The sequence below is a fragment of the Cynara cardunculus genome (genome assembly GCF_001531365.2).
Source record: "Cynara cardunculus var. scolymus isolate 2C chromosome LG 1, CcrdV1, whole genome shotgun sequence".
In the NCBI taxonomy this organism is placed as follows: domain Eukaryota; kingdom Viridiplantae; phylum Streptophyta; class Magnoliopsida; order Asterales; family Asteraceae; genus Cynara; species Cynara cardunculus.
The window spans coordinates 47855914-47866736 of NC_037528.1; the positions used below are offsets into that span (position 1 = coordinate 47855914).

The 10823-nt window shown below is 35.3% G+C and overlaps 2 protein-coding genes across 2 annotated transcripts in view; both read left to right on the forward strand.

The window, feature by feature from the left end:
* On the forward strand, positions 1–2539 carry LOC112523027 (GDSL esterase/lipase At1g58725-like). Its single transcript, XM_025132457.1, has 5 exons — positions 1–334; positions 528–658; positions 780–1004; positions 1248–1503; positions 2252–2539. The coding sequence occupies exons 1-5, from the start codon at positions 7–9 to the stop codon at positions 2452–2454; spliced, it is 1143 nt and encodes a 380-aa protein (XP_024988225.1). The 5' UTR covers positions 1–6; the 3' UTR covers positions 2455–2539.
* Positions 2540–4298: 1759 nt separating this feature from the next.
* LOC112506853 (GDSL esterase/lipase At5g42170-like) overlaps positions 4299–10823 on the forward strand; it is an 8313-nt gene continuing 1788 nt past the window's right edge. The window contains exons 1-6 of the mRNA XM_025111157.1: positions 4299–4461; positions 4826–5025; positions 9222–9510; positions 9820–9950; positions 10092–10319; positions 10517–10775. Coding sequence (XP_024966925.1) covers positions 4299–4461; positions 4826–5025; positions 9222–9510; positions 9820–9950; positions 10092–10319; positions 10517–10775 — 1270 coding nt within the window. The remainder of the gene's footprint in view (positions 4462–4825; positions 5026–9221; positions 9511–9819; positions 9951–10091; positions 10320–10516; positions 10776–10823) is intronic.

Here is a 10823-nt window from a genome sequence, read left to right on the forward strand (position 1 = left end):
AAACAAATGTTCCTATTCCATGCTTACTTTTATTACTGTGCAGAGAAGGAATTATCTCCATTTATTTTCTTGATGCATCTTCCGGTTGTTAAGGGCATTCTCTTTTGTCTATGTGCTTCTATATATTTATGCCGCAGCGAGGAACCAATAAATCTGTCAAAAAATGTCTCTGTATCGGCGCTTATAGCATTCGGAGACTCCTTCGTTGATCAAGGGAATAATAACTATATCAAGACTTTGGGCAAGGCTAATTTTCCTCCTTATGGAAAGGATTTTGAGGGTGGAAAACCAACCGGAAGGTTCTCCAATGGGAAAACAATAGCTGATATTTTGGGTACGATTTTATTGATACATTTGACCCTACCATTCAAGTGATCCATACAGATCCCCTCTTCCACCTTTACTTTCACGTGCACCACACAAACTTCCTTTGTGTCTAACTCACCTAAAACCAAGTATCAATTTGCTGAATTTTTACATCATTTCGACTGACAAATTGCAATTATTGTTTGATATCAAATACTAAGCCGAGGCACTAGGAGTGAAGCAGTATCTTCCAGCATATCTAGACCCTTCCCTACAAGCCAAAGATCTACTATCAGGTGTAAGTTTTGCTTCTGGTGGCACTGGTTATGATCCGTTAACACCCAAAATATCGGTATGTATCCGTCTCCTTCTTTTAGTTGAACTCTTTCCAATAAAATTTGGTTTTCCTGAAGTCCATGTCTCCTCCTGTGCATGAATTTATTTAGCTTCTTTGTTTCTTTTTTGTGTATTAGTCTGCTATACCACTATCAGATCAATTGGACAACTTCAAACAATACATCGGCGAGCTCAAGAGGAACATTGGGGAAGAAGCTGCCCAGAATATAATCGCCAACAGCGTACTTTTGGTGGTAGCAAGCACCAACGATCTGCTTATTACCCTTCCCATCAGAAGATTAGAATATGATGTCCCTGCATATGTTAACATGCTGGTAAAATTAGCCTATGAGTTTGTACAGGTATTGATTCTTTCTAAGTTTTCAATGATCAGTATTTGTATCATATTTACACATTCAGACTTTTCATTGCAAGATAGAAACTAAAGAGTAGCAGGTGATTGTTGGCTTGCTGCAAATAAAGATTTCTGAAAACATGTACAGGCTTCAATGAAAAAACAAAAAAACAATATTTCATAGACAAACTGCAAAGAGTCGTCTTGAATTAATGAGATTACTTACAGATGTTTTAAAAATTCGTTGAAGGAAATACACAAACTGGGAGCAAGAAAGATAGCGGTCTTTAGTGCACCCCCGATTGGCTGTTTTCCCGCTGTAAGAACCATAGCTGGAGGTGTATTTAGAAGCTGCAAAGACGGGGAAAATGAGGCAGCACTATTGTACAACACCATTCTAAAACAACAACTCCAAATTCTTGCAAGCAATCTTCCTCAGTCCAGGGTGGCCTTTGTAGATTTCTACAATCCTCTGCTAAGCATCATTGAAGACCCTAACCAATATGGTAGTCACTAGCTAGATTCTATATATACACACACACTTCTTATATGCTTCAGTTGTTTATAGTTTTGAAGTTCCCTCAAAATCCCATCATTTTTGTCTTCAATTGTCATTTTATCTCTCACTACAACAAAAATTGGGTTTATAGGACGCCTCCAATATCTAAGCGTCTCAATAGACCGTTTTATAGGACTTAATTTATAAGATCAAAATAAAACCGTCATATCTAAAGGCGTTGTAATAAGCTTATATGACGCATTTGGGTGTCTTAACAAATTTTTAGGACATTTTTAATACAAAGCGTCGTATTAACAACTTTATATGACATTTTTGAGAAGGTGTTCTATAAACTCAATTTTTTATAGAACATTTGTTTTGATAGGACAGTTTTTCAAATAGTATTCTATAAAGTTGCTAATGAGACGCTTCATATTAAAAATGTTCTAAAAAACTTATTACGACGTCATAAAAAATGTCATATAAACTTATTACAACGCCTTTAGATAGGACACTTTTATTTTTTGGTCCTATAAACTAAGTCATGTATAGAGGTCTATTAGGACGCTTAGAAATTGGTAGCGTCCTATAAACCCGATCTTGTTGTAAAGTCTCAACGGTGATCATAGTTCGATAGCAGTCGTACCCTTCAATGAAACTTTTCATCTATATCTTCTGCAATTTTGGCCTACATTTTGCACATTCACATTTCAATAAGCTTTTCCTTTCTCTTTTCTTTTTCTTGTTTTCCCTAGGCTTGGAAGTTGTAGATAGAGGTTGTTGTGGAACCGGAAAGATAGAGGTGGTTTTTCTTTGTAATAATCTAAGCTCAACATGCTACAACGACTCTAAATACTTGTTCTGGGATAGTATCCACCTATCAGAGGAAGGAAGTGAAGTCTTCATAAATCTCATTCTACAAAATTTGGTGAACAGTTTGTTCTACAATAATACATGAGATGAATTGTTAGTGTTCAGATGTATAATGCATGCACCTTGTTATATGAATAAAGGAAGATGAATCCATTTACATTGGAATCCAATTAATGTGACCTTAATCAAGGGGTCGTCGCTTAGCGGCAAGAGCCACCATCTACCTTGTCAGGTAACGTTCTCGGCTATCAAAATAAAATGTTGGTAAGCGTCTTTTATCCGGTAAGCACTTAGCGGGTAAGAGTTTCTCCCTCATTTACCGGCTGAGATTATGTGTCCATGCTATGCCTTAATTTCCCTTTTCATTGCTTCATGCCGATGAGGATCTCTTGTTGCATGGTAATAATGCTTGGGATCATCACAACAGGTTATGGCCCATGGGAGCTAAGAAGGCCTTGTAAGGGAAAGAGAACTTATTATAAGAAATTAAATCTAAGAGGGAATGAACACTTAACGTTCATAAGGATGTGCACGAAGGCCCAAGGGTCGCAAATCAATATCAATATCTTGTAGCCTCTGTGGCTTGATTTTAATGTATGGTCCCATGAGGCTGCTTTAGGTGCGGGCATGTGATCCAGCCCCGTTATTTGAATTTTGAAACTAAATCAGGTGCAACAGATGCGTACTACTATTGTGGTTTGGGTGCAGAAGTTAATGCTTCTAGTGTTGATTGAGTGTCAAAAAATTATTGTTATGTTTTCATCGTAATCTTGAGAGGTGTTGGTGTTGGAGTCGCTATTCCTAGTTGGCATCAAATCAACAGTTACAGCCTTTATTCGTTCCTCTGCATGTCGAATAGCTGGCTCTATTAAATTTAAGTTATCAATATTATTTCAAGTGGACAAAATTTTATCAAAATATATGACCACTTAGAGTATGATTGAATCCTTGAAGAGGGTTTGAGATGAATTCTCATTATATATCCAAGAGATACAGAGGATCTTAATCTACAAGGAAATGATCACAAAATTTCCTAAATATATATAATCTAGGAAACTTCACAAAATAAATTATTTACATAATATTTACTATCACACCCCCACAATCGAAGCGGGAGGAGAGAGAACATTAAGACTAGAGCGAAAATCCAAGAACAAGGATGAAGGGATCCCCTTGGTGAAGATATCAACATACTGAAATCGAGAGGGCACGTGTAGAACAAGCACATGACTAAGGGAAACCTTTTCAAGGAACGAAGAAAATGTCCATATCAACATGCTTAGTGCATTGTTGTTGAAATGGATTGGTGGAGTGATATATCGCACTAATATTATGACGATTAACAACTGTGGGCTGTGTGAAAAGGGCAACACAATTGAAGGAGTAGGTTGCGTATCCACGAAGCTTCAACCACGACATTGTCGACACCTTTGTGCTCTGTTTCGGCACTAGAGCGAGACAAGGTGGCTTGGCATTTAAAAGACAAGGAAAGTAGATTGAGGCCCAAAAACACGCAATATCCAGATGTGGAGCAACGAAAGTGTCCGGACACCCACCCCAATCGGCACCCATATAGGCCGTAAGAGTGGTCGGGGGTAGGCATAAAGATGCAAGCCAAGGTCCCTAGTGCCATGAATGTAGAGTAAAATACGCTTGAGAGTGATGAGATCGATTGATGAGGGGCATGCATGAGTAAGCACACTTGTTGAACCACATAGCTATATCAAGACGGGTAAAAGTGAAATATTGCAGAGCACCAGCTAAGCTACGATACAAAGTGGGATCAACAACGGGTTCTCCTACATCAGCACTTAGTTTGGCTTTTCGTATCAACTGAAGTAAAAACCGTCTTGCAGTTGTCATTTTGACCCTTTTGTAAAATCTCTGAGCCGTACTTAGTCTGATTGAAAACATGATGTCATTCACACAATGAACATAGATGCGAAGAAAGTAACTAAGAGGACCCAAGTCAGTCATAGCAAACTCAATAATGAGAAAAATGATCACCTTGCACACAGGATGACATCGAAGGAAGTAGTGAGAACAATGTCATTGACATACAAGAGCAGAAAAGCAGTGTCACCCCGTGCTTGTATATAAGAAGAGACGAATCACTCTTCCTACTGACGTTGAGCTGGTGTTCGATCTCACTTACATCATTACGTGCTTAGATAAGCTCCTTTGACCTTCACCTTGTAAGTGGGCTTAGATCGCTTCCTGCCTTGCATACATATGTGCTTGTGCATGCTTTTATTTTGCTTATTTGTAATATCTCTGTTCAAACTTGGGTCAACGCAACCTTGAGCTGGTATTCGAGCTCATTTATATCGTTACGAGCTCAGTTAAGCTCATTTGACCAACTTGATCACCTTATAAGCACGCTTAAGCTCACTTTCGGTCGTGTGTACATTTGTGCTTGTGCATGCATTTATTTTGCTTATTTGTTTCTTTTTTAGGTGTATTAGATGCTATACAACTATTAGGTCCATTGGAAAACTTCAAACAAAACATTGCGGTGCTAAAGAGGAACATTGGAGAAGAATCTATGCAAAATATAATCAACATTGGTCGTAGCAAGCACCGACGATCTACTTATAACCTTCCCATCAGAATATTAGAATATGATGTCCCTGCTTATATTAATATTAACATGCTGGTAAAATTAGCCTTGGATTTTGTATGGGTATTGATTCTGACTTAGTTTTCTATCATCACTAATTGTACCATAATTACATATTCAGACTTTGCTTTGCAAGATAGAAAAATATATACTAGAAGGTGATTGTTGCAAATAAGGATTTCAGAAAACATAAACATACCTTATTTGCAACAATCACAAACATGCTTCACTGAAAATACAAAAACATATTTAATTTGCACATACATAAGTTGTAAAGAGTCATCTAGAATAAATTAGATTACTAGATGTTCTAAAAATTTGTTGAAGGAAATATATACGAATTGGGAGCAAGGAAGATAACGGTCTTCAGTGCACCCCAATTGGCTATTTTTGTGCAACGAAAATGTTAGCCGGAGGTCCACTTAGAAGGTGCAAAGACAGAGGAAATGAATTAGGACAATTGTTCAAGAGCATGCTAAAACACAAATCGAAGTTCTTGCAAGCAGTCTTCCTTGGTCGAGGGTTGCCTCTGTAGAATTTTACAATCCTCTAATAAGCATTAGTGAAAACCCTAACCAATACGGTATTCACTAGATTGAGTATATACTTCTTATATGCTTCTATGGTTTATAATTGTCATGTTCCCTCAAAATCCTGTCATCTTTGTGTATTGTCATTTTTTTTGAACAACAGAAGGCACCTTTATTCCAACCAAAAACTAGCGAGGCGCTAGAGAACACATATTATTTACAAAGTTTTGAAGTGGATCTTGTAACCCACTCAAATCTGGAAAAAACGATTAATTTAAAAATTCCATTAATTCAACAAATAAAGGGTAATTCTCTTTTCTATTAATCATACTTGAATTACCTCAGATATCGAATCTAAAATCATCATCAACTAGTAGGCTCAAAATTCCCTTTTTATGTCATTTTATGCCCAAAATATGTTTACTTGAGTCCCTTATTATGCTTATCATTGAATAGGAGTGAAATGGCCTAACATTGAAGAAAATGGGCCAAAAAGAGGCTCCCACGACTTATTGGGCGACTTAAGTCAAGCAAGAAGTCGTCCAACTCTCAGTGGAGCATAGTTTTCAAATGACTTGATGATGGAGCATACTTTCTCAAACTTTAAAGGGAGCTGGCATTTTTTGCAAATGTTGACTGAGTATATTTATTCAAAGGAGAAAGGACCCAGACATACTTTTTAAATGGAAAAAAATTAAAAGCATATGTTTCAAAGGATTAGGCTGGGAGTCGGCTTTTAAGAGTTTTTAGGAGGTTTTAAGGGTGAAAAACGGCCAATCCAAGGGGAATCGAGTTTTATTGATTGGAAGTATTTTTCTTCGATCTCCTTTCACTTTTGGTAATTTCTTTCCCTTTTTTATTTGAAAATTTTAACAAAAGTTTTTCTTTAGATTATGTTGCATTTACTTGAGCCTTTGTCGTAGTAGTCTTGTTAAACAAATTTATTTGCATGAATTTCGTTAGAATGTCGATTTCGTTTGGATCATTAATTAACTTGATCAATTAGTTAATGTTCTCATATATGAATTTTTGTTATTAGAAACCCTAACATCCGTAATTATCTAGGGATTTTGATATAGTGACGAATGAAATCGTTTGGTCTCAACAAAAATTTCAATTCGATTTCTTGAATTCTTGCAATGAATGCTCTTATAAGTCAAGCTTGTGTGCTTATTGCTTTGAGTTGGTGATTTTTCTAACTTGTTAATGTTAATTAATTGCACCTAGGAATGTGAGAGCTAGTTCAAATTCCCGTTTGAGATTAAGATTTCATTAAAAAGTTTGTTTTAATCATAGTTTATATAAGGGAAAATCTAGGTTATTAGAGCTTGTTGATAAAAATAGCCAATTTAGATTTGTTTAGCTATTTTACGTTTTCGGAATCAATAATAAGTATTCGCACTTTAATCGAGAGTGAGCCTTTGTTGGATTTTTATATTGCTTTTCTAATCGATCCATTCTTTTTTGGAACGGGAATTTTTATAAGAAAACTGAACTTGCAAGGAGCTAAGGGTACTTCAGATCAATTTTAATTGCATGTTTGGTTTAATAAAACAAATCCAACAACCCCCCCCCCCCCCCTGCAGTTGTCCGTTCTTGTCCTTGAATTCATTGGCCATATTAAGTTAAATTCAAGTTTTTGTGGATTTAACCCGACTTACCGCTATTACAATCTTGGTTGTAAATGGCTAGTAGTTGGAACTCATTACTTGGTGGACTCGGCATCCTTCAAGTACCTTCTTCCTTATTCTTTTAATTTATTCAATTATTTATTACTACATCTTGATATTACTATTCATTAGGTTGTTCTTAAGTTTTTCTCTTTAAGCTTTCAAAATTCTAGTTTATTTACATTGGATATATAGATTTCTGCATTTATTTCTAGTTAAGTTCTTTGTTCTTTAACCTTACCATCATTTGATTTCATTCCTTGCACCTTCTTAATTTATGCACTTATTTCATTTACTTATGCACTCATTTATATTTTTGCACATTACCATTTCCAACATCTGCTTTAGATTAAAATTTAATATAGTATTTTTGTTGATATCGATTTTACCCGAGTTCATGAGATAACAAACATTTACTGGTTAATTTGTTTTTATAAAAAATGGTTAACTTGCAAGCTTTGATACAAATGACACTTTGATCCTAATTTATGACTATATTGATAAAAAAATATTTGTTCTAACCATAATGTTTCTTTCAATGTATGCATATTGTGAAAGTAAATATGAGTTGTGGTTAATTTAGAAAAAGGTTTCTCACCTCGATAGAGGGTTAAAGTAATTTTACATAACAAACCCTCACCATTACAAAAATCCGAAGTTGGCAATTCTCGATGCCCTTTAGTATGTAATTTGTCTAGTTTTATCAGGTATTTAGTTTTTTTATGTTTTTTTCTTATTTTTTATTTGTTTATTTACTTTCTTCTAATTATTACAAAAGTAAAAAAAAGGCAATTGATTCTCGTAGCTAGCTAAGCCATAGTCTAAAACAAGTCCATATTTAGCCTATTGACTCCTCATAATCGACCCATATGCTACACTTCCCGTACACTAGCGGTTATAAATTTAGAACTCACATCAACATCAACCAAAGATCCTAACCTCTTCTATTGCGTTGGATGACTGGAATTTTCGGATAATATATGAACCGAATAGTTATTTTTGTTACCAACATTCTATTCGAAACTTTGATGTATCTAAACCGGATAGGCCGGAGTTTATTGCAGTGGACTGAATTTGATGCATGTCTACTAAACGTATTTGATGATCTACATATATACAGATATACGTTTTGATGTGCGTATAAAACATCTTTAAATCTTCATTTTGTCAAAGATGTGATTTGTACAACTAAAACAATTTATGGCAAGGAAAGAAAGATTGATTGGTACACCATTAGCATCTAATGTAGTTATTACTTGAACTTGATATGATGTATAATATCATTTTCATTTTATATTTCCCCTACGCATCTCTAATTATTCGGTGGTTGATTTTAAAGAGTTAGAGATCTAATTACTTCCTTTCGTATGGACCGTAAATGAAGCCTGATAAAGTAATAACTTCCCATTTGGGTTTCTTTTCTCCAACTTGATTCCATATTTGAAGTTATTTGATTGATTTAGTTGATGTAACCTTGAGTGGAGTGTTGAAAAGGATGATCATCTAGAAAATTCTGGATCCACCTCTAATTCATATAACTTGTATATGCAAGCAAGTATATTAACATGTGAATACACAATTAGTATTTGTATATACAAGCATATTTATATCATTCACACACGCATATATATACACATACACACACATATATATATATATATATACATATATATGAATGTCATGTTTATATCATTCTTACATGCATGTGCATGTGAAACTTTGTGGAATTTTCTTTCTTTTTAAAATACGCTTTCCAAAAATAGAAATTCTCTAAACGATAAACTCTTAAACTATAAAATTAAATACCTTTTTTAGAATTATGTTCTTCAAAATAAGAAGCAAAGCATGATATATTTCGTTTCCATGTTTTGAACACATGAGATATTAGCAACTAGATAGCTGGCAAATTATATTCTTCATGAAACGTGGAAGAAACAAGTCCAGAATTCATCTCTATATAAGGGAGTCATTGTTTCCATTTCAAGTGCATAACAAATATTTCAATTAAAATCCTATTTATATTGCTAAACAGGAGAATAATTTACTCCATATATTCTCCATGCTTCGTTCAGTTGTTAAGGATGTTTTATTTTGTCTGTTTTCTGTTGTATATTTATGTAGCAGGGTGGAAACAAGAAATCTGTCAAAAAATGTCTCTGTGTCGGCCGTCTTAGCATTCGGAGGCTCCTCCGTTGATCAAGGGAATAACAACTATATCGACACTATGATCAAGGCTAATTTCCCTCCTTATGGAAAGGATTTTGAGGGCGGAAAACCAACCGGAAGATTCTCCAATGGCCGAACAATAGCTGATATTTTTGGTACAGTTTTTTTTTCTTTCAAATGGTCCATATATACAAATCCCCTCTTTCACGTTTACTCGGCAAACAACCGCCCTTTCAGGTTTACCACACAAACTTCCAGTGTGTCTACCTCTCAAGAACCAAGTCTGAAGAAAATCTAAATAAAAACAAATGCTGAATTTCAAGATTATTTGCCAAAATCTTAAAAATAAAAAGGCAAACGCTACAAGAAGTAAAAGACTTATCTGAGTCTTGTAGCACATGCATATTGTAGTTTCTAATCATTTCGACTAATAAACTGCAATTGTTTGATAATGAAATTTTAAGCCAAGGCACTAGGAGTGAAGGAGTATCTTCCAGCATATCTAGATCCTTCCCTTCAAGAAGAAGATCTTCTATCAGGTGTAAGTTTTGCTTCTGGTGGCTGTGGCTATGATGATTTAACAGTCACAATAACGGTATGAACGCTTATCCTGCTTTTAGTAGAACTCTTTCTTTCTACCGTTCCATTACCAGATGAAATGATACGCGATTGCGAATGCAGGCAATAATTTTGCTTAATTTGTTTTGTTTGGTTTTTTTTGGGGTGTACAACTTAGTCTGCTATACCACTGTCAGCTCAATTGGAAAATTTCAAACAATACATTGGGGAGCTCAAGAGGAATATTGGGGAAAAAGGTGCCCAGAAATTAATCACCAACAGTGTATTTTTGGTAGTAGCAAGCACCAACGATCTGATTATTTCCCTTCCCATCAGAAGAATATTACAAAATGATGTCCCTGCATATCTTAACCTGCTGGTAAAATTAGCCTTGGATTTTGTTCAGGTATTTACACATTCGAACTTTGTTTTGAAGATAGAAAATAAAGACTAGCAGGTGATTTCTGCAAATACAGATTTCAAAAAACATGTGCTTTAATGAAAAGACAAAAATGTACACATTTGATTTTATGCAAACACATACCGGATAGAGTTGTCTTGAACGAGATTATTGCTTAGAGATGTTACTGAAATTCGTTGAAGGAACTACATGACCTGGGAGCAAGAAAGATAGTTGTCTTTGGCGCACCCCCGGTTGGCTGTTTTCCGGCTGTAAGAACGATAGCTGGAGGTGTACTTAGAATCTGCAGACATGAGGAAAATGAGGCAGCACAATTGTACAACAGCATGCTAAAACAACAGCTCGATGTTCTTGCACACAGTTTTCCTGATCAATCCAGGGTGGTCTTTGTAGATTTCTACAATCCTCTGATGAGCATCATTGAAAACCCTAAAAATTACGGTATTCACTTGATCACTATATACCTTTATGAAGCACATGTGTGTGTGT

What these genes read in the sequence shown, in the direction of transcription:
- LOC112523027 (XM_025132457.1), top strand. Translation starts at nt 7, where the DNA reads ATGTTCCTATTCCATGCTTACTTTTATTACTGTGCAGAGAAGGAATTA. An exon ending in AACAATAGCTGATATTTTGG is followed by an intron (nt 335 to 527) that starts GTACGATTTTAT and finishes TCAAATACTAAG; the next exon opens with CCGAGGCACTAGGAGTGAAG. An exon ending in CGTTAACACCCAAAATATCG is followed by an intron (nt 659 to 779) that starts GTATGTATCCGT and finishes TTTGTGTATTAG; the next exon opens with TCTGCTATACCACTATCAGA.